This window comes from Castanea sativa, chromosome 5 (assembly GCF_040712315.1).
Source record: "Castanea sativa cultivar Marrone di Chiusa Pesio chromosome 5, ASM4071231v1".
Lineage (NCBI taxonomy): Eukaryota > Viridiplantae > Streptophyta > Magnoliopsida > Fagales > Fagaceae > Castanea > Castanea sativa.
In genome coordinates, this window is record NC_134017.1 from 49,120,240 (window position 1) to 49,145,646 (window position 25,407).

At 37.8% G+C, this 25,407-nt stretch overlaps 1 protein-coding gene across 12 annotated transcripts; it reads left to right on the forward strand.

Moving 5' to 3' along the window:
- The first annotated feature begins 994 nt into the window (after positions 1-994).
- On the forward strand, positions 995-12,524 carry LOC142634406 (uncharacterized). 12 transcript variants are annotated; one of them, XR_012844142.1, is made up of 15 exons: positions 1,796-2,222; positions 2,358-2,519; positions 2,626-2,682; positions 3,258-3,351; positions 3,577-3,746; positions 5,719-5,813; positions 6,209-6,319; positions 6,435-6,613; positions 6,696-6,816; positions 6,913-6,997; positions 10,845-10,934; positions 11,586-11,721; positions 11,808-11,882; positions 11,951-12,153; positions 12,229-12,524. XR_012844142.1 is itself a non-coding variant. In XM_075808692.1 (6 exons), the coding sequence occupies exons 1-3, from the start codon at positions 7,791-7,793 to the stop codon at positions 11,717-11,719; spliced, it is 318 nt and encodes a 105-aa protein (XP_075664807.1). In that variant the 5' UTR covers positions 7,027-7,790; the 3' UTR covers positions 11,720-11,721; positions 11,808-11,882; positions 11,951-12,153; positions 12,229-12,524. The 12 variants fall into 12 exon arrangements, 1 of the variants encoding a protein (XP_075664807.1); XR_012844141.1 differs by adding an exon at positions 995-1,128 and having other exon boundaries at positions 2,142-2,222; positions 2,626-3,746; XR_012844143.1 differs by having other exon boundaries at positions 2,598-2,682; positions 3,258-3,746.
- Positions 12,525-25,407: the final 12,883 nt, after the last annotated feature.

Below are 25,407 nucleotides of genomic sequence, written 5' to 3' on the forward strand. Positions count from 1 at the left end.
GAATGAAATAAGTTCCAAATATTTCATAAACTTTTTTATGTCATAAACTTGTTCATACATAAACGGATAAAACTTGTTCAAGTATTTATACACAAAACAATTCAAATCTGTTCATACTTAATAAATTTCATCATTTCATTCACCATGTAAAAAAAGTTTTGGAATTGCATCAACAAGAATTAAACTCCAAAACATCATGTAGCATATAATATTATAATATCATTAAGTAACAATTCCATTTGTCGTTGTTCACAAATGCGAATAAAAAGATATATAAATTAAATTAGCATTTAAAATATAATAATTTAGCTCAAGGAAATCAAAATAAATGGGTAGAGAATCTAAACTCTAAACTCCATACACAATGTAAAAGCTACTCAAATATCATATATATCAAAGTAAATAAAAACACTTAATTTACGCCCCCAATAGTCTAAGCTAACTCTTTCTTTAGGTTTCTCAAAAAAAAGAAAAAAAAAAACCTATCTTTAGCTATATATATCAACAAAAAAAAAAGTATTTATGTCTGCAATATCCTACTCTTCCTACACTTACTCTTTTTTGTCATGATGGACAAAGGGTAATCACTAAATATCATCAACAATTTGGAAGTGAAAACCTATAACAAAAATTGACTTATTAATTTATTTATGGGAAACAAAAATCAACTTTTATTTTAATTCAAACACAAGTGATTTAAAAAAAAAAAAAATATATATATATATATATATATACACACGCTAATAAATTCAGTTTTTTTTTTAGTGGGCTAGAAAATACCATAGTTTATATCAGTTTTAACATTTTAATAATAATGGCCCAATTAAATAAGCATAGGCCCATATAGTTTAGCAGTGATCCAAGTCCAACTACAAAATTCTTTTGAATTTCAAAACATGTTACCGTTGAGTTGAGCAACATTCAAAAATCCCAGGCCAAGCGATCCCCATATAGTTCTAAATAAGACCTTGTTTTAGATTTTGAAATCACAGAGAGAGAGAGTATCGGCAATGGAGGGTTATTTTGATACGAAGAGTGATGGAGCAAAAGATTGAGGAGTGCAGAGAGTGCTGTCTCCGTTTGCTTCTCATCAAAAACAGACAAAATCTCGACCCATTCGCAGCACAGGTTTCTTCTCTCTCTCTAAAATTTGTTTCTATGCTTTGATCAAACTCAATTACTTTCTCTATTAATTCATTCTCTTTTGGACTGGGCATCACTGCTTTCTTTTCCCTTTTATCAGTTGGAAAAAAAAAAAAAAAACACTATAGAGTTTTTTTTTTTTCATATTATTCTCTGTATCTGTGACTATTCTTATGTATTCCTTTGTTCAAAACTCAAAAGACCACTTTGTTTTTTGGATGGGGCAAAAGGGTTTTGCTTTTTGCCACGGTCATGGGTTCTTGCACAGGTATTTCTTAATTCAGAATTTGGACGTTGATTTTCAATTTTTCATGAACGAAAGTCTTCTATGATATTTTGAGCAACTGTTAGATTAATAATTGACAACATAGATTTTTATTTTTAAAAATTGAAACAATTGCATGTTAATAGATTATTATCCCCAAGCTATATTCAAATGTTAAAATGAGATTGTATCAAATTAATTTTCTGTAAACAAAATTCTCAAGAATAAACCAAACTCAGTAAATAATATTTCTAAGGATCTTGTCAAATTCCTAGTTTGTCTCTGTAATCGTGATGATTCTGCTAAACAAAACTATAAACCTTGCACAAAAATATGCATTTTTTTTTTTGGTGTGCATATGGTTTACACAAGAACAGGTTTATCGCACGTGGTCTACACAAGAACAGTGCAGTGTTGGTTTGAACATTCACTAGGGAATTATTGGTTGGTATCTTTAAAACTTATCAAGTGAGAACATGTCCTTATGCTGTATTTTCATTTTGGATGCTATTAATGAGATTATTAGTAATTTCATTCAATGAGATTATGGTAGCTGCTGCTGGTGCTGGGGCTGCCACTTCCATCACAACAAATCCATTGTGGGATGTTAAGACCAACTCCAGATTATGAATAATATTCTATTTTGATTTTCATTTTCTCCTCCGAATTTCGTTCTCATCCCCTTACTCTGGCCTCTGCATCACCACACTACCACTGGTCCACCCCCCAACAGCCAGACCTGCCCCCCTCCCGTGAGTTCAATGGTGAGAGGAGCTAGAGACCCTCAAGGTTTGGTGCCAATACAATAATTAAGGTAATCTCCAAATTTTCTTAATCTAAATGCTTCGTTCATGTTTGTACACAGTTTCATGTTTGTGACTTGAAAAATAAAAATAAAAATTTGATGGGTATGTTGGACTAAAATTTTGTATTTGTTATGTTGTGGCAGTTTTGTTGAGTTATTTGGTTTAGAATGATATACACGGCGATTGACAATTTCTACTTAACTGATGAGCATCTAAAGAACTCACCTTCTAGGAAAGTTGGTATTGATGAAGATACGAATCTATGGCTGTGATCTCATCCAAGAAAGTGGCATCTTGCTTAAACTGTATCCTTTTTTTTTTTTTTTTTTCTTTATATGTTGGGTTTATGAAATTGTTTACTTTTCTTAATTTTGTTGGTTCAGTATGTTACCTTAATCTTTGTACCTGAAGCTGTGGCGACCGGGCAGTTTCTATTGCAAGAAATTGTTTGACCGCTTCAATGTTAAGGTTAAGTTATGTCTCTTATCATTCTCTCTTTATATTGAGAATAAATGTAGGAAAGAAAGTGTTCTTTGAAATGTATCCATGATGTTCTAATTGTAAGAATTATGTTTAAATTCACCATTTCCTAATAATTGAAGTTTTTGGGACAATTAGTTATTTATCAGGTATCAATGCAGGTGGTCATGAGTTGGAACCCTACCTTCACTCCAACTTTCTTTAAAAATGTTAAAAATCCCATGTGTTGGGCCTCACTTCTTAAGGTAGAGTTTGAGATTATACATAAAGGGAGTGTTAGAATTATTGTTAGATGATTAAATACACTGTTTTCTATTAGTTATTCCTTTGGGATAATTGATAATTTACCACTAGTTTTGTATCCGTAATTCACCACTACCAAGTCCAACAGTTGCCTTGAGCTTCATTGAATTAAGGTCCTTGTTTTCCAGAATGTATTTTTATTCTTACATTTTCTTAGCAACAAATGAATAATAGTTGTGTTACTAACTTGGAACAGCATAAAACTTCTATTCCCATGTAACTCATCCCTTAATTTTCTGGGATATGATAATTTTTTGCAGAAAGTTGCTGCAAGCTGCTTGTGGCTTGCGTCAAAGCTGGAGGAAAGCCCAAGGAAAGCAAGACAAGTCCTTGTTGTTTTCCACAGAATAGAGTGTAGGATGGAGAACTTACCTGTTTATCATTTTCTTCTTTGGCACAAGAATTTAATTTTTCTTCTTTTTTTCCTTTTGGCAACCACCGAGTATAATGGCTTTGTCTGAATAGGCGGTTAATTTTAGCACTTCAGGTTCCTCTGCACTTATATAGTCCTCCTATTTTTCTCTAAAAATGCAATAAATTCTCATGGTTTCCTTGTTTATCCTATTACTTTTCTAACAGAAATATCATGACCTCAAGACTGACTTGAACAGAACAGAAAGACATGTATTGAAAGAGATGGGATTTGTTTGTCATGTTGAACATCCTCATAAATTCATATCTAACTACCTTGCCATTCTCGAAACACCTCCAGAACTGAGGCAGGAAGCTTGGAATCTAGCAAATGATAGGTACTTTTTTCAAATTGACTACCATAGTATGTTTGAGTGTACGCTAAATACTCTTTGGACAATGTATTGTGCTTTTATTTTTGGTGGGCTACATAAATCCTTCTTCTCCAATCAGCCCTCTCTTTAATGCCTTTAGCTCCTTGAATCTATAAATTGCCTTTTTAAGTTGCACTGGCCATGCATATAATTTGATGCAGAAGACATCTTGACAGTTATTTGTTTAGTTGGTAGTCACACTGTAGTATGTAAGAAAATTGCATTCTTATGCTTCAGAATAACAGGTCAAACTCCAAAGCACTCAATTTTTTTTTTGGTGGTGATTTATGTCTGCTGATTATTGTGGTGTGCTTCTGTTTGTAATGCCTTGTCTCTTATTCATACTTACATAATTATTAATACTTATATATATGTGCTTCTGTTTGTAATGCCTATAAATATGTGAAACTGTGGTAGCAGTGTTTGAGTCTATTATTTTATGTTGCACTGGCCATGCATATAATTTGATGCAGAAGACATCTTGACAGTTATTTGTTTAGTTGGTAGTCACACTGTAGTATGTAAGAAAATTGCATTCTTATGCTTCAGAATAACAGGTCGAACTCCAAAGCACTCAATTTTTTTTTTGGTGGTGATTTATGTCTGCTGATTATTGTGGTGTGCTTCTGTTTGTAATGCCTTGTCTCTTATTCATACTTACATAATTATTAATACTTATATATATGTGCTTCTGTTTGTAATGCCTTTAAATATGTGAAACTATGGTAGCAGTGTTTGAGTCTATTATTTTACCTGGTTTCATGCTCAATTTTCTCTTCAACCTTTTTTTCCCCTTTAAACAGTCAACTAACATTTGAAGATACATTTTATAGCTGTGTTTAGTACTAGGTATTATTTTTTCCAGTTGAAACAATATCTATCTCTTTTCAATTTTGAAATTGGGAAAACAAAACTTTTTCTCAGACATTAGAAAGAGAAGCATTTGCCTACCTGAAGAGCTGATAAGTTTGATTATTATGTGAATGTCAGAAGAAAGTTTTGCCTAGTAAGAAAAAAAAAAAAAACTATTGACTGTCAGAATATATTATTAGTCAGAATGATTAAGCTTTGCTGTGACATGGCATTCAGAGATGTGCAGGAATGTCTAAGCTAAAACTGTCTTCTTTGAGTTCTATACCCCTATTTTAACAGGAAAGTTTCTTTAGAATTGATCAAGTGGAGATTCTGTGGAAGACTGCTAGAAATGTTAATTCAAAAGCAGCCCCTGGTGGTTTATGCTTAATCACTTTTAAGCTGGCAAGTTGTTTCTAAGATAATACCCCACTTTTCTGTTAACTGTCATACAACATGATTTGGTCCCTCCCTTCTCTCTCTCTCTCTTCCATTAAGATAAGTTTAACTTTATCTTCAATCCTTGTAATTTGCAACCTGCCATATGAGATGAAGGGCTGTATAAGCCTGACATGGTAATGTGATATCAATGGACAAATTGATTTTGGGAAAAGTGGTTGACTTAGATAAGGGTATTAAAGAAAAAATTATAGAAAGGTGCCAAATTAAGGTAAGGGGAGAAATTAGAAGAATATCATCAACAAATTAACATATATAAACTCAGTTTTATATATATTCACTTTTTTATATAATTATAGTAGATGGTAGTATTATATTTATTGGTCAGTAAGATTTCCACTTATGACCTATCCTGTCCCACCATTTTTACGACCTAAACCAGGGGCCTTAAAAATGGTTAGTAGCGTTGTGGTTTATTGTCTTTAGTAGTCTTAAAATCTAAGGCATGAGTTGATGATACTGTGCTTGAAAGCTGGTCAGAATATGTGTTTTCTTTCATAAAATGATATTGTAATGTAATAATATGATATGGCTGGTAATACCCAAGTTTCCCAATATATCACATTTTGTTTATGTTTCATTGAGGTGTTTTGTGGATATTCATTTCTTTTTCATCTTCATTCAGAGATAGGGAATGAGGCAGCATGTAATTCCTTACAAAGATATGCTTTCTGCATTGACAAGGATAGCACATGAGGAAGGCATTCGAGGATTGTACATGTAAGTTCTTCCTTAGTTTGATGTGTATCGTGTGAGTTTGCAAATAAACTACTTATATTATAAAATAAAAAAAAATTGTTAGAATAATTGAGACCCATTCTGCTCAAAGCGATTACTAAAACGTGCTTTCCACATCATTTAATTCAACAAAGAAAATCTTCATGATTCTTATTTCCTTCATTGGCCGGATAGGTCATGTTGCCATTCAATTTCCTACATATGAAAAGATCAAGTCTTATACATAAAGTTTGATGAGGGTCCCTAGCCAACCTCAATAAATATACACAGGTTGGTTATAATGTGACCTCTCAACTCTTTGCAAGTTTACTATATTTGACTTTTTATTATAAAGTTTATATACTTGATGATGCATTCTGTCCTATGTTTATACTTAGGTTGTTCGACTTCTATATGCAAATTCTGGCATTGGGGTTTTGGCACTTGGGTCAAATGGTGTTCAGAAGCTGTGGAAATGGGCATGGAACGAACAAAATCCAAGTGGAAAGGTAATTGCTAGCTTAAAGCAGGTTCACTTAGTTTTTTTTCCTTAATAATTTGTGTATGCCTGCTTGAGATTTTTCTTTGTTGGGGGAGAATTCTGAAGTCTGTGTGTGTTTAAAGGCCGCAGCCAATATTGTTCCTCAGCACTGGCAACCAAACAGTGGTCTTCTTATGGCTAATGATGTCTCAGGCGTCCACCTTGAAGAATCAGTACCATGTATAGCACTATCAAAAATGATTCATATGTGATATCAGCCTGTGGTGGAAAGGTTTCATTATTTAATATGATGACATTCAAGGTAAGTCATTCCATACATGTCTTGCAAACTTCATCAATATTGGAATTATTAATGGATTGCCATCAATTGCTCTAATTTGTAGGTAATGACAACATTCATGCCAGCTGCTTCTACCTTCCTAGCATTTCATCCTCAAGACAATAACATCATAGCTATTGGAATGGAGGATTCAACTATACACATATAAAGTTAGAGTTGATAAGGTAATTACTTGCTACATAGGTTTAATCACACCCCCACCCCCCCAAAAAAAAAGTGATTTCTTTTTCTCTCTTAATATAAAGTGGTGTGAATTATAGCTGTTTTAAGGTAAAATCAAAACTGAAGGGACACGAGAAGCGAATAACTGGTAATATCCTGGTTTCGTCGGTGGCTGATGCTCAAGTAAGTGGCATATGTGGTTCTTTTGCTATTTAATACCACTAGTAAGTTGCCCGTACGATGCACAGATAATGTCGTAATAGTTTATGCAATTTTTTATGAAGAATATTGTACATATATTATAACATATTTGTTATAAAACTTTGTTAGTACTGAGTTTATCATAAAAAGTAACAATTATAATTTGCAAACACATATACTATATATAATAACAGAAGCTGAGAGAAAGTTAATTCCTACGTTTAAGGAGGTATTGACAAATAGGAAAAAAAAAACCTCTTAAAATGCTGCCACGTATACAGTTTTAAAGTGAAACAGCTGCACGTTACAATGTTTGGGCTTTAAAAACTCTGCCACGCTTGCAAAAAAAACGGTTAAAATAAAAAATAAAAAAATGTTGCAATTAAAAAAAACCCTAGCCATCTATTTTCATAAAAAAGAATCAACTTTAGAGTAATATTGTATAATAAAAGTTGATAAAAGCATGGTAACATTCCATATTATTAATATTTATTTTGTGATGTAATAAAGAGCTTTATAAAAGTTGATAAAAACTTGGTAATTCATTCCATATTATTGTTATTTATTTTTTGATGTAATAAAGAGCTTTATTGCGAAATTTTGTTTTTTTGTTTCTTGAATGCTTTGTTTTTTTGAAGTATGTCGACGCTTGTAGAGCATATTGAGGGGTATGTTATTATAATCTGTTTCTTCATCTTCAACGTTTGAAATTTGGTCTGTCCTTATTTGTTCAATTTGTGAGCTTTTATCATTTTCTCCTTTTGTTGCATCATTTATGTTGATCATTGATGAAATGGCACTGGAAGATTTTTGGCTGGATCTTATAAAGTTTGTGCTGGCAGATTTGTCGTCGCTAAGATTTTGCATAGGTATTTGCATTCATATTAAGTTTGAGCACATTATTTACATCAATATAATGTAGAGAAAGAAACAATATAGCATACTGGCTTGTGCTATTTTATTTTATTTTATTTTTTTTTTTTGTTCCATACCTTTTTCTCATTTAAAGGTGCATCAAAAATCTTAACAACTGTGTAATTTTCAACAGACTTTTAGGCAAGTGACAACCAAAGAAATACTCCAACCAAGCTAATTACTATATCATTACAATCATTCCAAATTATGAAATTAGTACCTATAAGCTCAGTTATAGGCAGATGCTTATCCAAGGCACTGGCATTTGTAGGCAGATGTATCCCGAATTCTTTCACAGTAGTTGTTGTAGCAACATTACCATTAAGCCCAACCACAGAGTGAGAAAAAACATTTATAACTAAAGGGGTTGATTGCCGCAAGCATTGAGCATTTGAACTACTTTCCCGAGTACAGTTAAGGTTGAGTACCATTCGCTTGTTAAGTCTTGCTCGCTTACAACTATCTGTATCATGGATCATTGCTATGTCTTTATGCTTTTTACTCCTATGGCTTCCACCTCCAAATTTCTTTGATGACACTATGTTTGTAGAATGCATCTTGGCCATCCTTTTCTTGTACATGATCATACGCCTTCTATGGCATGCAAATCTTGCAGCCTCCATTTCCCCCAATAAATTCTTCTACTCAAAACTGTTAAGGGACCTCGTGGTTTTTGAAAAAGAATTTGAAATTAATTGTAAATACTTCCTTTGTTTTGTTTTATTTTTATTTTTTTTGGTTCAACAAACAAATCAATATTGTTTCTGTGGATTAACAACTATTGAATTATAAATATTTTTCAAAGATGGCTAAACTAAATAAACAACAAATGAGAAGTAAGATTATAGTGGCATAACAACGAACTTAGATTTTGGGCTTCAAAAATAAATTAATAAACAAACTATTTAAGAGGAACATAAAATTAAGAAAGTAAACATACCACTCTGAAATGAATTGTGATAAATTATAGTGGCATAAGTTTTGAGACATAAGGAGACGGAGATATATAAAAGAATAGATTTTACAACATGCAAAAAAAACATTAAATGAAACTAACTCTTCAATTTCATAAATCAGGTGGCATTTACCTGGTGTTAATGCATTGTATAATTGGTTGGAAGAGGCTACATTGAAGCCCAAAATACTAAACGCTGAAATCTTTTAAGCTCTTGCATTTATGTCTTCAAATAATCACTGAGTCGGAATGAAAACCGTTGTTTGTTTTAGAAGTTGAAGAGTGTTTGTACAGATAATCACTGAGTTGGAATGGAAACCATTGTTTTCTTAGAAGTTTAAGAGTTTTTGTATAGAGAAACAGAGGTTCGCTGTGATTGAAATTCTTGGCTAGGAAGGAAGAAGAGGGTTTGTGTGTAAATATTTAAGCTTTCATCTGCTGAACTATGGGGTGGGTCAGCCTTGGCGTGGGTTAGCCTTTGAGCTACACGTTGGTGGGGAATTCAGATGGTAGCCTTTGAGCTACATGTTGGTGGGGTGTTTAGCATGGGTTATCTTTTGAGGTACATGTTGGCAAGGGTTGAAAGTTGGGGTGGGTCAAAGGTTGTAGCCTTTCAGCTACATGTTGGTGGAAAATTCATATTTGGGTCAATATTTATGGGCTTGGTCTTTTTATCTACTTTGACAACATGGTTATTTTTTTTAGAAGGTTACAATTGTTTGGTCATTGTCAACTTTAGGCCATATATGTGATAGTAAAAATAAGTTACTATAAATTATTGGGTTACAATTAAAAATTTTAATTTAAAAAAGGTTAAAAAGACTAAATGGAAGCTTAGAGTGCCACATGGCAAGACCTCATGCATTTTCGCACGAGGTCTCTGCTTTTATATATATATATTGATTGATTACAATACAATAATAATTGTCAAAAAATTGTAAAGATGTTACTTCTTTAAAATCTACTTAAAATTAGTAGGATTTCTTAAGGTGTTGAATGTCCTCAGCATGTTATTAAACAGTCTTTTGTGGGATCTTTGTATGACTGAGTTACTATTATATGCGGTATAGCTTCCTCATCTTATTTTAGACCTTTTGAATTTCAGGTTGTAATTCTGTAGGAGTCTTTTGTATATTGGAACTATCTTCTCTTTTGAATAAAGATTCTTTTACTTATGTTAGGAAAAAATCATCATAGGCTTTTTACATATCTTGAGACTTAGATACCAAAAATTGATATTTTATTATAAACCTTAGAGCTTGACTTTCAGTGCTTTTTGGGTCTTAGAATGTAACACTAAAATATATATATATATATATATATATATATATATATATTATGTCAAAATATTTCTATAATATGAACATCTGTTATGTTGTCTTTGTTTCTATGTTGTAGAAAATAATAAACTTTAATTCTGTTTAAAACTGAATGCGATAAGGCTTAGATGTTAAGCCAATGAGCTCTAGTTCAATTGGCACCTTCTCCCTTATAAGTTCTTGGTGAAATGCTAAGACTAGATTTTAAATAGGATTGATCCTTACATTATGTTTCTGCAAGGCATGTTGAAAGCAAAGGAGCCTTGCACTGACAAATTGATATGGAATTTTGAGCTTATTTAGACTAAAAGTAACTTGTTTTATTCTCTTGTGAATTTTAAGTAACAAAAGGATAAACAAACATGAAATCATGAGTGTTCTTTGGAAATTTGATAGATAACGGTTTTAACTAGAAAACTATAAATTCTTGAATTTGAATTGCAGTTAAGGACAAAGTTATATAGATGATCAGTTTCAATTGCAAGTGTGTTTTTCTTGAATTTGTTTATTACACAACTAGTGGTATTGAGCTCTTTTATCGCATTCAATATGGTTGTGTTTATAGTGGACTGATATAGATATGACATCTAGCTGTTAGATATGCATAGCTTACAATTTGTCTTCCCTTTCTGATTGACAGCCTTGTTCAATGGGATTTGCTACTGGTGGAAAAACATTCGTAATGTGTGGTGGGTTTTGCTTTTTGCCATGGTCATGGAATCTTGCACAGGTAATTTTCCTTTAAAACTACTTGTCTTTTTTCTATTTCTTATGATGATTGATTGTCCTTCAAGCAAGGGCAGCTTATGGCCTAGGCTACTTAAGCCTTGGCCTAACGGCTGGTAGAAGTGAATGTGTCTTAATAGATATCACACAACTTATATATGCTTTGCCTTCCTCTGTTTTGTTTTTTGTCTTCTCTATTTTCTTCTTGTGTTTATTAATATGTTGTGCGATAATACAAGTAATTTCATTTCCATGGTAGTTAGCATAGTCATCTACCGCTCCCAGTGAACATTGTTTTTTATTTTTATTGACCATACTTGACAAGTGTCCTCTAGTATATATAAAAACATTATAATATGAAAAACATACATGAATTAAATGGATGATCTAAAAATTTAGAAAAAAACTGTTCTCCACTAAACATAGCCTAATTAGCGAAAACTACTCAAAAATATTGTGTGTCAAAATTAGTAAAATTGAGTACAAGAAGAAAAATAGAGTACATTGGGTAAAATTGGGTTCATTGTTTAGTGTTTTTTTTTTTAAAACTAATCTTTCTTTTCGCTTCCTTGCAATAATGTAGTAGACTCACTTTTTAGGTGGTCATATGCCAATCAACTAGTTTGTTGTTGTTGCTAATAATTCATTATTGTAGGTATGGATCCTCTTGCCAGACGATTCATGTGGGAAGTGATATCTCGTTTATCTACCAGGCTTGGAAAGATAGCAGTAATTCTTACAACTCACTACATGAATGAAGCTCAAGCTCTGTGCACAAGGATTGGATAATGGTATAGATTATGTGCTCCTTACTAAACTGAAGTACTTGTTAATGTCACTTAAAAAATATTTTGATTCTTTTGTGTTTGATTTGAAGGTTGGAGGCTGACTAAGATGCATTGGGAGTCCACAGCATCTGAAAACACGATTTGGAAATCACCTTGAGCCAGAGGTATGTATGATGACTTACGAACATTTGGAGCTTTTTTGGGAAATTAAATTTTTGTTCCCTGTCCTCAGGTAGAACCTACTGAGGTCAGTTCTATGGACTCGGAAAACCTTTGCCGGATCATTCCAGAGATTAGCTTGTCAAGGGAAATGATAATTACAATTGGACGCTGGCTTGGTAACGAAGAACAAACAAAGACACTTCTATATATCTTCAACAAGATTTTCCGATGGGACTTTTGGTGATCAGTTATTTGAGCAGTTGGTTCGACATGGTAGGTATATGCTGATATATATTCTTTATTTTACTGTTGATAATTTTTTTCTATTAATTTATATTTTTTCCTTAGGAGTTTGAATGGGAAGCCTTTAAAAGCTTCTGGCTTGTCATTTCCACAAAGCTAATGATACTGCATTACTTTAATTATCAGTATCGTCACCACCACTACTACTACTTCCAGATTTCATATATTTTTCTTTCCAAACCTTTGATTCTTTTGTTTCAATGCAAACTATGCTTTGATCCTTTTCTTTCCAGATTTCACACTGTATCTGTATGGTTCTTCTATCTTTTAAGACCAAATAGTTGATGTCCCGTGCGATACACGGGCACAATATAAATTTCTTATATAAGAAATTATCTTTATGACCATGCAACATAAGCATCTCCTTTATTGATTATTTCCTTACATGGTTAAGATAAATAAAAAGCTAATATGAAACGTTGCAACAAATTTTCGAAAGTAAAATAAATCCAATCAGTGCTCTTATGTCTATCAAATATTGATATGCCTGTCGAAAAAAAAGTCATATAGTTGACAGGGCTTCAAAATTGCGAATCCTAGTCATTTTGTTGAGTTTGCAAAAACCATAAGTGTTAATGTAACTTTGACAAAACACCAAAAAGAAAGACACATATGGGTAATTTTAAGAATTTATTTTGTTTAACCTCTGTCAAAGAAAATATTTCTTTTTAATCACTATTGTAGGGGTATTGGGCCCTGTAATTTATAATGGACGGCCCAACAAGGTCTTTTGGGCTAGAAACCCAAATCCGAAAACATCAAAATGATCGTGGAGTATTTAAGTGTCCCATACCGTCCGAGGAGTAGATTTGTCCTCGGAATGTTAAGCCGAGGATACACAGTATACGTGGAGGACAGTAGAAAGAGCGGTGGAATGTCTAAAGTAAAGCTGCTACCACCGCTCATATATTAAAGACCCCGTAATTGATACGCTGACAATATAGATGGAAGGATGGGACATGAGCATAGAGCTTGGAACTTGGTCCCAAATCCCAGCGGGCTTTAGGGAAGAATGGATGGGACAAGTATCCAAAAATGAGGGTCGCGGCCATAAAGTGGAAGATGATGAAGAGAAGAGGAGGAGTATAAATAGGAGGGAAGGCATACGAAGAAAGGGGAGGCCTTTTAAGAAAGAAAAAGTGTATGATAATCAATATTTGTATCCACACTTGAGAAATACTATTAGAAACTATCCTCGGAAACAGTCCGAGGAGGAATTTTCAATCTTACTCTTTGCAAACGATTCTTTGTTTTGTTCTATTGGGCCCAAAGCCCGTTCTTTTTGTGATTGTCTAAAGCCATCCTTGAAATCTAAATTATAAACCCATCCTCTACAAATTCATTGTGAAGAAAGGCCTTTCAAGCCCATCTTCCTCCTAGTCGTGGTTTGAGAACTTGAATTGTGTCCTTACAATTGGCGCCGTCTATGGGAATTTAGTTTTTAAGGAAGTTTAGGGCATCATGGTAGGATCGGAACCACCACGCAGTGCAGAGTCCGTCGGCTCCCAGCGTGAGGATCACTCCTTACATCCTGATCATGGAGAGAACCGAGAAGGAAGTGTACATACTACACACACCATCAGAAGTGCTAGTCATTCGCAAGGAGGAAGTAGAGTTCCTTATGAGAGGAATGCCAGGGCCATGCAGAAAGAGATTGACGGCCTAAGGAGGAGACTGCGTCACGAGAGGAGAAGAAGAACTCCTCCGGTCTCTGACCCCTCTTCGGAAGGATCCAAGGATGACAATTACGAGCGGAGATCCGTAACTCCCCTGTGTGAATATGTCTCTTCCGAGGAAGACAATCTGCATGAAAGGCGTGGCAGAGACTACCCCCTAGGGGCTTGGGAAATGACGCAATGGGAAGAGCGTTACACCAAATCTCCAGATCACCCTTCGCGCGCAGATTGGAGGAAGGGAGGTTACCTCGGCGCTTCACACAACCGGCCTTCACTCTTTACAATGGTCGGACGGATCAAGTGGAGCACGTAAGTCATTTCACCGCAGAATGGCAGTGCATTCCAGGAATGAAACTTTGTTATGCAAGATTTTTCCTTCTAGCCTAGGTCCCGTAGCCATGAGATGGTTTGACGGCTTAAGGGCAGGCTCCATTGATTCTTTCAAAGAGCTTACTAGAGCATTCGGTTCTCGCTTTATCACGTGCAGTAGAGTTCCTCGTCCATTGGATTCTTTACTATCCATGGCCATGAGGGAAGGGGAAACCTTGAAAACGTATTCGGACCGATATTGGGAAATGTTCAACGAAATCGACGGAGACTTTGACGATGTAGCCATAAGGACCTTCAAGGTCGGCCTACCAACGGAGCATGACTTGAGGAAATCCTTGACGAAGAAGCCTGTAAGAAGCGTACGTCGACTGATGGATCGCATCGACGAGTACAAAAGGGTTGAGGAAGATCGCCAAGAAATAGGAAAAGGCAAGGCGAAGGTTATCCCACAAGAAATGAGGGATTTCAGGTCGGACCGATACAACAACAATAGGCCTACGCGGGATTTTTCCAGGTAGGCTGGTCACATACCCCCACAAGTGGTCAACACCGTCTTCAGGGAGCCGGTGCAGCAGCTGTTGGAGAAAATAAGGCATGAGCCTTTTTTCAAATGGCCGAATAAAATGGCAGGAGACCCTTTGAGACGCAACCAAAATCTCCACTGCCATTATCACCAGGAGAGAGGTCATACCACCGAGGACTGTCGCACTTTGTGGAATCATCTGGAACAATTGGTTAAAGAGGGAAAGCTAAAACAGTTTCTGTACCAACCCAACGGGCGAGGAAACCAATCAGGAGTGGCAAACCACGACGGTCCTTCATCCAGACCTCCTCTAGGTACTATCAATGTCATTTTTGCAGCACTTGGTAGGACTGGCTCAGCTCCTTTCAGGGTAATGTCAGTTGCTCGAACATTTGCCGAGGAGTCACGGGATCAGCCGAAGAGGATTAAGGCAAGTATCCTGCCAGTCCTAAGTTTCTCTGAAGAGGACAAGATGGGGACCATCCAGCCTCATGATGATGCCTTAGTGGTAACCCTCAGAATAGGGAACTATGATGTAAAGAGGGTAATGGTTGATCAAGGTAGTGGTGCAGATATCATGTACCCTGACCTATTTAGAGGCTTGAAGTTAAGAGTTGAAGATCTTACTCACCCTTGATAAGCTTCGAAGGGAGAGCTGTCGTTCCAAAGGGACAGATTAGACTGCCTGTGCAATCAGGTCCGGAGGTGGTAGACGTAGATTTCATCGTGGTCGATGCTTATTCTCCCTATACGGCTATTGTGGCAAGACCTTGGCTGCATGCGTTAGGGGCTGTTTCCTCAACCTTGAATGTCAAAATCAAATTTCATTCTGGAGACCAGGTGGTGGAGTTACTTGGGAGTCAGTCTGTGGCTCGACAGTGTGTCACGGCTGCAATTCTGCGTCGACCAGAACCAGACTCCCCGTCCTCGGCTAACGGTGAAGCATAGCAATCAAAGTCTCTTCCCATAGCCGAGGTAGATGAGGCAGTATGTGAAGAATTGGAGAAAATTATCATAGACAATGATCCTGAAAAGTTCTTCCAGGTTGGAGTTCAATTGCCACAGGAAGAGAAGACAGAGCTGATTTTATTTTTAAAGAAAAATATGGATGTGTTCGCTTGGAACGCGTATGAGGCCCCTGGGGTTGATCCGAACTTCATATGTCATCATTTAAGGGTCAATCCAACTGTAGTGACGAGGAGGCAACCACCTCGGAGGTCCTCAAAAGAACATTCCGAAGCCGTAAAGGAGGAAGTGCTCAAACTCAAAGCGGCAGGGGCTATCAAAGAAGTGTTTTATCCTGAATGGTTAGCCCATACGGTGGTGGTGAAAAAGAAGAATGGGAAGTGGAGAGTTTGTGTAGACTTCACAGATTTAAACAAAGCTTGCCCAAAGGACTCATTCCCGATGCCTCGAATTGATCAATTGGTTGACGCTACTGTTGGACATCCTCGGATGAGTTTTCTTGATGCTTTCCAAGGTTATCACCAGATACCTTTAGCCGTTGAGGACCAGGAGAAGACTGCATTCGTCACTCCTACGGGAAATTATCATTATAAGGTAATGCCTTTTGGTTTGAAAAACGCAGGGGCTACCTACCAAAGGATGATGACGAGGATGTTTGAGGCACAGCTAGGAAAAACTATTGAGGTATACGTGGACGATATGGTGGTAAAGAGTAAAGAAGTTTCTGCACATCTGGAAGATCTGAGCAACACTTTTCAGAAGCTAAGAGAGTATAAATTGCGGCTCAATGCCTCTAAATGCTCTTTCGGTGTGGGGTTGGGCAAGTTTCTAGGATATATGGTGACTCACCGGGGAATTGAAGTGAATCCTGCTCAGGTTAAGGCAATAAACAACTTACACCCACCTCGGAATCCTAAAGAAGTGCAAAAGGCTAACAGGTATGACTGCTACTCTCAACCGATTTATATCTCGGTCCGCGGACAGATGCAGGCCTTTCTTTCAATTATTAAATAAATGGAAGGGTTTTGAATGGACCGAGGAGTACGCAGTAGCTTTCCAACAGCTAAAAGAATATCTCTCGCGACCACCAGTTATGTCTCGACCAGAGGTTGATGAGATTCTGTTTGCATATATTGCGGTGGCTAACCATGCTGTTAGTTTGGTTCTTATCCGAGATGACAATAACATCCAGAGACCGGTTTATTATGTAAGCAAATCTCTGCATGAGGCCGAGCTGAGTTATTTGCCACTGGAGAAAGCTATCTTGGCGGTGGTACATGCTACACGAAGACTTCCCCATTACTTCCAGTCTCATACGGTTGTTGTTCTTACACAACTCCCTCTTAAATCAATTCTGCGAAGTGCAGATTATATGGGAAGAATTGCCAAATGGGGAACTGTCCTAGGAGCTTTCGATATCAAGTATATGCCCCGCACCTCTATAAAGGGACAGGTCATCGCGGACCTTGTGGCGGAATTTGCTGAGCCTTCGTTGGAAGACTATCAAGAAGGCATGGGTAAAAAATCAGTAGGCATGATTTCGTGTGAAGGGCCTCCATTATGGAAAGTCCATGTTGATGGAGCAGCAAATCAGAGGGGATCGGGTATCAGACTAGTTTTGATATCCCCAGAGGGAATTACTTTTGAGAAATCTTTGAGATTGGGATTCTCGGCCACCAACAACGAAGCAGAGTATGAAGCCGTCCTCGCAGGGATGAACATGGTTCATAAAATGGGAGGAAAGACGGTGCAGATGTTTTCGGATTCACTATTGGTGGTAGGCCAAGTAGAAGGCAAGCTAGAAGCAAGGGATTCCAGAATGCGAGAATACCTAACCCAGGTCAGGTATATGCAATCTAAATTTGAGTCATTTCTACTATTGCATGTATCCAGATGTGGCAACACCCATGCCGACTCATTAGCCACGCTCGCGACGTCCTCGGCACAAAGTCTACCACGAGTTATACTCGTTGAAGATCTGTTGACAGGGCCTAGTAACTCCACTCAAATTCTTCAAATTAGGACAGGGCCTAGTTGGATGGATCAAATAGTAACATTTCTCAGAAATGACATCCTGCCTGGAGAAAAGGCTGAAGCAGATAAAGTTCGCAGGAAAGCCACTCGTTTCTGGTTATCCGAGGACCAAAAATTGTACAAACGTTCCTTTTCGGGACCATATTTGCTATGCATACACCCCGAGGCAACGGAGCTACTTTTGGAAGAGTTACACGAAGGGATTTGCGGAAGTCACACAGGAGGAAGGTCTTTAGCTCACAGGGCCCTTACTCAGGGCTATTGGTGGCCAAATATGCAGAGAGAAGCGCAAGATTATGCAAAGAAATGTGACCAATGTCAAAGGTTCGCTCCAAATATACATCAACCAGGTGGAGTCCTGAATCCTCTATCTAGCCCATGGCCTTTTGCCCAATGGGGCTTGGACATTGTTGGACCCTTCCCCAAAGCAACGGGAAACAGACGGTGGCTTCTCGTGGGAACAGATTACTTCACCAAATGGGTTGAAGCTGAGCCATTATCAAACATCAGAGACACGGAAGCAAAAAAGTTTGTATGGAAGAATATCGTTACTGTGTTTGGCATTCCTCATACTCTCATTTCGTATAACGGTTTACAATTTGATAGCAAAGCCTTTCGGAAATACCGCCGTGATCTTGGCATTACGAATAGATATTCCACTCCGGCTTATCCCCAAGGAAATGGGCAAGCCGAGGCTGTCAACAAAGTAATAGTGAGCGGACTCAAAAAGAGGTTGGGTGACGCCAAGGGGAGGTGGGTGGAAGAACTGCCACATGTCTTGTGGACGTATAGAACTACACCACGAAGATCCACAGGAGAAACACCCTTCGCCATGACTTATGGGGCCGAGGCAGTAATCCCCTTAGAAACTGGGTTCCCAACCCTGAAGAAAAGCTCCTTTATTCCAGATAGCAATGATGATCTGTTAATGAGAAACTTAGACTTAGTTGAGGAACGACGAGAAAGCGCCATGGTTCAACTAGATTATTATCAACATAAGCTCAAGCAGGGGTATGATTCTCATGTGAAACTTCGACCTCTTGGACCAGGTGACTTAGTACTAAGGAAAGTTTTGGGCACGATGAAGAATCCTGCGTGGGGAAAATTAGGGCCCAACTGGGAAGGACCTTATCGTATTATTTCGGTAGCAGGAATAGGGGCCTACAATCTGGAGGATTTGGACGAAAATGTTGTACAACGTCCCTGGAATGTAAATAATCTACGAAGGTACTATTACTAAATAAAAGGCACTTCGGCCGTTCTTTGTTGTAAACTACATTATATTCGTTATCTTCATTCGTCGAAGTATCAAGCTGAAACTTGGTATGCCTGGATCCTTGGACCACATACCTCGTCTAAATTGATATTCTTTACTAAGTTTTAAACATAACCAAAGTTACGTCCGGTCCTCGGATCACCTACTTTGGGAAAATTAACATTTTAAATTTATTCGTCTAAGTATCAAGCTGAAACTTGGTATGCCTGGATCCTCGGACCACATACCTCGTCTAAATTGATATTCTTTACTAAGTGTTAAACAGAACCTAAGTTACGTCTGGTCCTCGGATCACCTACTTTGGGAAAATTAACATTTTAAATTTATTCGTCTAAGTATCAAGCTGAAACTTGGTATGCCTGGATCCTCGGACCACATACCTCGTCTAAATTGATATTCTTTACTAAGTGTTAAACAGAACCTAAGTTACGTCTGGTCCTCGGATCACCTACTTTGGGAAAATTAACATTTTTAAATTTATTCGTCTAAGTATCAAGTTGAAACTTGGTATGCCTGGATCCTCGGACCACATACCTCGTCTAAATTGATATTCTTTACTAAGTGTTAAACAGAACCTAAGTTACGTCTGGTCCTCGGATCACCTACTTTGGAAAAATTAACATTTTTTAAATTTATTCGTCTAAGTATCAAGTTGAAACTTGGTATGCCTGGATCCTCGGACCACATATCTCGCCTAAATTGATATTCTTTACTAAGTGTTAAACAGAACCTAAGTTACGTCTGGTCCTCGGATCACCTACTTTGGGAAAATTAACATTTTAAATTTATTCGTCTAAGTATCAAGCTGAAACTTGGTATGCCTGGATCCTCGGACCACATACCTCGTCTAAATTGATATTCTTTACTAAGTGTTAAACAGAACCTAAGTTACGTCTGGTCCTCGGATCACCTACTTTGGGAAAATTAACATTTTAAATTTATTCGTCTAAGTATCAAGCTGAAGCTTGGTATTGTTGGATCCTCGGATCATTTACTTGGGAAAAATTAATACCTCAGATATTTGCATAGACCATATGCCTTATCTTTACATAGTTCAAACTAGAGATCCAAAACGAAGAAACAAATACTCAAAACGCATCACTTAATGCAGTTCTCGGCATAATTAAGCCTTCCTAGGAGTATCAATTTCAATTCAAGCTGTTGTTAATAACTTTGGTAAAAGACAAAGAGATGATATTTATGGAATGATATGATCAGAACAGAGCAAAAAGTAAGAATCATCCAAACAAGTAAAACAAACATTCGTGCTTATATTAAATTCAAAGTAAGTACTTTTTCAATCACATTTAGAAATTACACTTAGAGATAAAACAAAATAAAAAAAAAAAGGGGGAAGGAAGAAAGCAGGCATTCATTGTTTCAACTTGATCTTTAGAGGGCCTTTGGGGTCTTTAGGAGATGGAAGTTGGACCGAGGACTCAACGGCAATTCCTTTGCCTTTGGGATCATCTGTCAAGGGTATTGGATTAGCTTGATCACCCAACTCATCCTTCGAAGATACCTGAAGGTCACTTGAGGGCTGTACGTCTTCAAGCGCCTTTTCTTGTACTGGATCAGCTTGCTTAGAAGCATCTTCAGGAAGAGTTGAATCCTCAACTAAATCAGCCGCCTTATCCTCAGATGATCCCTGGGCAGCTTCTTGGGCAACTTCAGGAATGGAAGAAGCGCGAATTGCGGGAGGATAGTAGACACTCTCTGCTTTCCAAAGAGTGGAAGAGGCATCAACCCCAGCTTGGGAAAGTGCCTCATTCCACACTTGGAGGCAGTAATGCCTACATACCTCGGGAACCTGAGCCTTGAAGGTTTCAGTGACCTCCTTCACGCCTATATCATAACCGTCTTGTTCGGCTTGGTCCCTTGAGATCTCGGCCTCTTCTTTTGCTTTCTCGGCCTTTTTCTTCTCCTCAATGGCTTCCTCTTTGCCCTTGATGGCTTCCTCTTTGGCCTTCTCACACTCGTCCAGATCTCTCTTGAGATCCTCTACGAGCCTGCGTGCTGTTAAGAGGTTGTTGTCGGCTTCGCGGAGCTTTAGGCGCTGATCCTCGGCTTGATTAGACGTGGTCTTCAGATCAGCCTCCAAGCCTGCCTTATCACTCTCTGCCTTGGCCAACTTTGCTGTGACCTCCTGCAGCTTTCTTCTTATGAAGGTCCGAGATCTTTTGGGCGGTTTCACGCCCGGATTCCTCGGCCCTCAAAGATTTATAGGAGTTGATGGCAATCTCCTCTCGCCCTACGGGCGATTGAATGGCCTACAAACAAAACATATAAAAATCAGACATATATATATAGGAAATAAAAACAAAGGCCAAGATTTTAGAGAAAGAAAACTTACCATTGCAAGCTCCTTCTTCAAAGTCATGAAGACGGTATGGTCCCTTTTCTTTCTCACCAACCATATCCTCGGGGAGTAACGGCGCCGCTCCAAAGCATCCGCGACGCATGCCTGTCCCTTCATCGGAATTCCTAATGGACGCATCCACGAATGGCCTCGTCATCCATAGACATATCGTGGAGCCATAAAGGGGCGCGCACGGCCACCCGTTGGTCGGTTCTTCTCTCCGACCTAGTCCGTATAGTGCGGGCCTCGCTTTGCACCCTTTTCCACCTCGGGCTCCTTGGAAACAGAGCCCTTCCCTGCCTCCACCACTTCCTTTCCTTTCGGCTGATCTCTTTTTCTTTTGAGATCAGCTATGTTGGTGCGTTGGGTTTGGGAGGATGGGGGAGGAGGAGGAAGCCTAGCTTCGTGGCCTTTGTCGCACCCTTTTCGAGTCCGAGGGCGCACCTCTTTTGGTGGTTCTTGGACTCGGGGGCCTTATCGGTGCCCTCAAGGACATCCTTTAGGCCGGGCTTAGTCTTTCGTTGAATGCCCATAGTGTCAAGTTCTTCGCAGTAGCCTTTAAGATATGGGTAGAGGTGCCGAGGATGGAAGTTGAATCTTCAGGAGAGTAGGGTTGATTAAAAACCTCAAAATCGTCCTCGGAATCTGATACCTCAACTATTTCTTCTTCTTCTTCCTTTACAGTGGAGTGAGAAGGCGCGACTTCACCAAATGTTAATTTTTTGGAGAAAGGAACTGTGGGAATCCCAACCGGAACGAATTGTGGTGGTTGGATTGGTTGGGTGACCAAGGTGCCTTGAGGAATGGCAGTCCCCTCCGGTAGCAAAAAACCCTCAACAAAGAACACCGATCCGAGGAAGACGAGGATCGTGGGCTTTGATCACGCACTTCGGCGCCCGAAAGGCTTTGGATATTGGATTGTAGCCGAGGATCGATGAGCCGCTCGGAGTTGACCGTCAGTATGCACAAAAACCTCAGCTTGTAGGATCCTATCCAACCGTCCGAAGTCAACGAGATTGGGATGACGATCCGCGGCGTGTGGATCTGTAGAGTTGTCCAAGTAAGAGAGGGTAAGAATAAGTAAAAAGACAGAGGATAATAGTATGTAAAAGAAATTTCACCTGGAGTCCCTTCCCTTGTCGGACAGGGGAGGCCGTCGTGCCAATTTCCTGATATGATCAGGAAGTCGTTTTTTAGGCCCTTATTTGATTTAGGCAGACATTGAATTAGCCTAACCTCTGGGTATCTAGATTTTAGGTAATACTCATCTTTTTTGCTTAGGTAATGGAGGTTGTAAACCCATTTCACGTCGTGGTGAGTGAGCCCTAAGTTCATCTTCTCATTTAAGGCATCTATGGAACCTAGGATCCTAAAGACATTTGGGGCGCACTGGGTGGGAGCTAATCTAAAGGCCCTAAAATAATCCCTAGTCACGGTTCCCATGGGGATTTTCATTCCCCCTTCGATGAACGCAATCATTGGGATTACGACTTCCCCCGTTTTTCTTTTTGTATAATACTCTTCCTCGTTACAGTACGTAATGGATACATCCGAGGGAATTTTGTACTTAGCCTTAAACTGCTCTATTTTTTCGTTCGAATCTACCAGGGACGCGAACCTACCCATTCTTTTTTGAAAAAAGGGGGGGTGGGAAGAAAACTAACTACGCCGAGGATGAAAGACACAGTGAAAAGGGGAAGACGAGAAGGAAAAGAAACAAAAGAAACAAAAAGCTGATAAGGAGGGGAAAGAGTATTGAAGAACTTACTTTTAAAAGAAGAAAGCACGTCACCTCGGACAGAGTACTTGATAGAAAGAGAGAGTACGGGGAGATGGAAAGTGTGGCAGGTACGTTATTAGGTTTCTGTTGTGTGAGGAAGTTTGAAGAAAATTAGTATTTATATGTCAAAAGGTGTTTTGAAGCGGGCGAATTCCCGCCTCAACACAGGAATCGCTCTCGACCATTGGATATGTGTCATATCAATGAAACGTGGGGGACATAGAAGCACCAATAATAAATTCGGGGGCGTTTCGCATACCGAAGCATCGGGAACACGCGATGGGTAATTCAGAAGTTATTTCCGTTAGTAATATTCCAGGATCCTGCAGGGTGAAAAGGTCTTTTAAATCGAGATCCTATTTTTCTCCCGAGGAGAAAGAAAAATAAAGAATCTCGAGGGGCTATTGTAGGGGTATTGGGCCCTGTAATTTATAATGGACGGCCCAACAAGGTCTTTTGGGCTAGAAACCCAAATCCGAAAACATCAAAATGATCGTGGAGTATTTAAGTGTCCCATACCGTCCGAGGAGTAGATTTGTCCTCGGAATGTTAAGCCGAGGATACACAGTATACGTGGAGGACAGTAGAAAGAGCGGTGGAATGTCTAAAGTAAAGCTGCTACCACCGCCCATATATTAAAGACCCCGTAATTGATACGCTGACAATATAGATGGAAGGATGGGACCTGAGCATAGAGCTTGGAACTTGGTCCCAAATCCCAGCGGGCTTTAGGGAAGAATGGATGGGACAAGTATCCAAAAATGAGGGTCGCGGCCATAAAGTGGAAGATAATGAAGAGAAGAGGAGGAGTATAAATAGGAGGGAAGGCATACGAAGAAAGGGGAGGCCTTTTAAGAAAGAAAAAGTGTATGATAATCAATATTTGTATCCACACTTGAGAAATACTATTAGAAACTATCCTCGGAAACAGTCCGAGGAGGAATTCTCAATCTTACCCTTTGCAAACGATTCTTTGTTTTGTTCCATTGGCCCCAAAGCCCGTTCTTTTTGTGATTGTCTAAAGCCATCCTTGAAATCTAAATTATAAACCCATCCTCTACAAATTCATTGTGAAGAAAGGCCTTTCAAGCCCATTTTCCTCCTAGTCGTGGTTTGGGAACTTGAATTGTGTCCTTACAACTATCATGTTTTATGAGTACATCAAAGGGTTACTATACTTTAGCCTAAGCGAAGATTCAATACACTTTTAGGCATGTCACAGCCATCCAAATACTCTAACCAAGCTAATTGTTGAATTAGTACAATCATAAACAATTATTAAATAAATACCTATAAGCTCAATTGTATGCTCATGCAAGGCACTGACATTTGTAGGGAAGATGTCTCCCAAATTCTTGCATAGTAGTTGTAGTAGCAACATCATCATTAGTTTAGTAAAAAGAAAAAACATTACCATTAAGCCCAACAAATTTATATTTTTTGATAAACAGAAAAAAAAAACATTTACAAGTGAAGGGGTTGATCACTATAAACATTTATCATTTGAACTACTTTCTTGAGTACAGTTAAGGTTTAGTACCATTTGTCGGTTAAGGTTTAGTACCATTTGCCTATTAAGTCTTGCTCTATTACAACAATCAGTATCCTGAATCATTGCTATGTCATTAGGCCTTTTACTTCTATGACTTTCACCTCCAAATTTCTTTGACATCTATGCAATCTTTTTCTTGTACATGATCATACGCCTTCTTTGGAAAAGGTATTTGAAAAATACCTCCTTTGTTTTGTTTTTTTTTTTTATTATGTTTTTTTTTAAATTCTTATTGAATTTTAAACTAAATACTTCAAATGAACATAATATTTTGGGATTCAACAAACAAATCAATATTTTTTTCCTGTGTGTTAACAATTATTATTTTTTAATTTCCTTTCTTATTGAATTACAAACAATTTTTAAAGATAGCTAAACTAAATACTTCAAACAAACATAATATTTTGGGATTGAACAACAAATCAATATTTTTTCTGCGGGTTAAATTTTTTTTTATTGAAGTATAAATTTGTTTTTAGAGAGCTAAACTAAATACTTCAAACGAACATAATATATTGGGATTCAACAATAAATAAATAAATAAACTATTTAAGAGGAACATGAAATTTTGAAAATGATCATACCTTTCTAAAATGAAAAGTAACTATTGGGAGAGAAATTATAGAAGCATAACTTTTTGAGTCCTAAGGAGATGGGGATATAAAAAAAAAAATAAATAAATAAATAAAAAAATAAAGAAAGATTTTACAACATGCAAAGCCTTTCAC

Excerpts from the sequence above, each read along its gene's own strand:
- LOC142634406 (XM_075808692.1), top strand. The coding sequence starts at position 7,791 with ATGTTGATCATTGATGAAATGGCACTGGAAGATTTTTGGCTGGATCTT. Across the intron at positions 7,885-10,844 it reads GTCGCTAAGATTTTGCATAG|CCTTGTTCAATGGGATTTGC; the intron begins GTATTTGCATTC and ends TCTGATTGACAG. Across the intron at positions 10,935-11,585 it reads GGTCATGGAATCTTGCACAG|GTATGGATCCTCTTGCCAGA; the intron begins GTAATTTTCCTT and ends TCATTATTGTAG.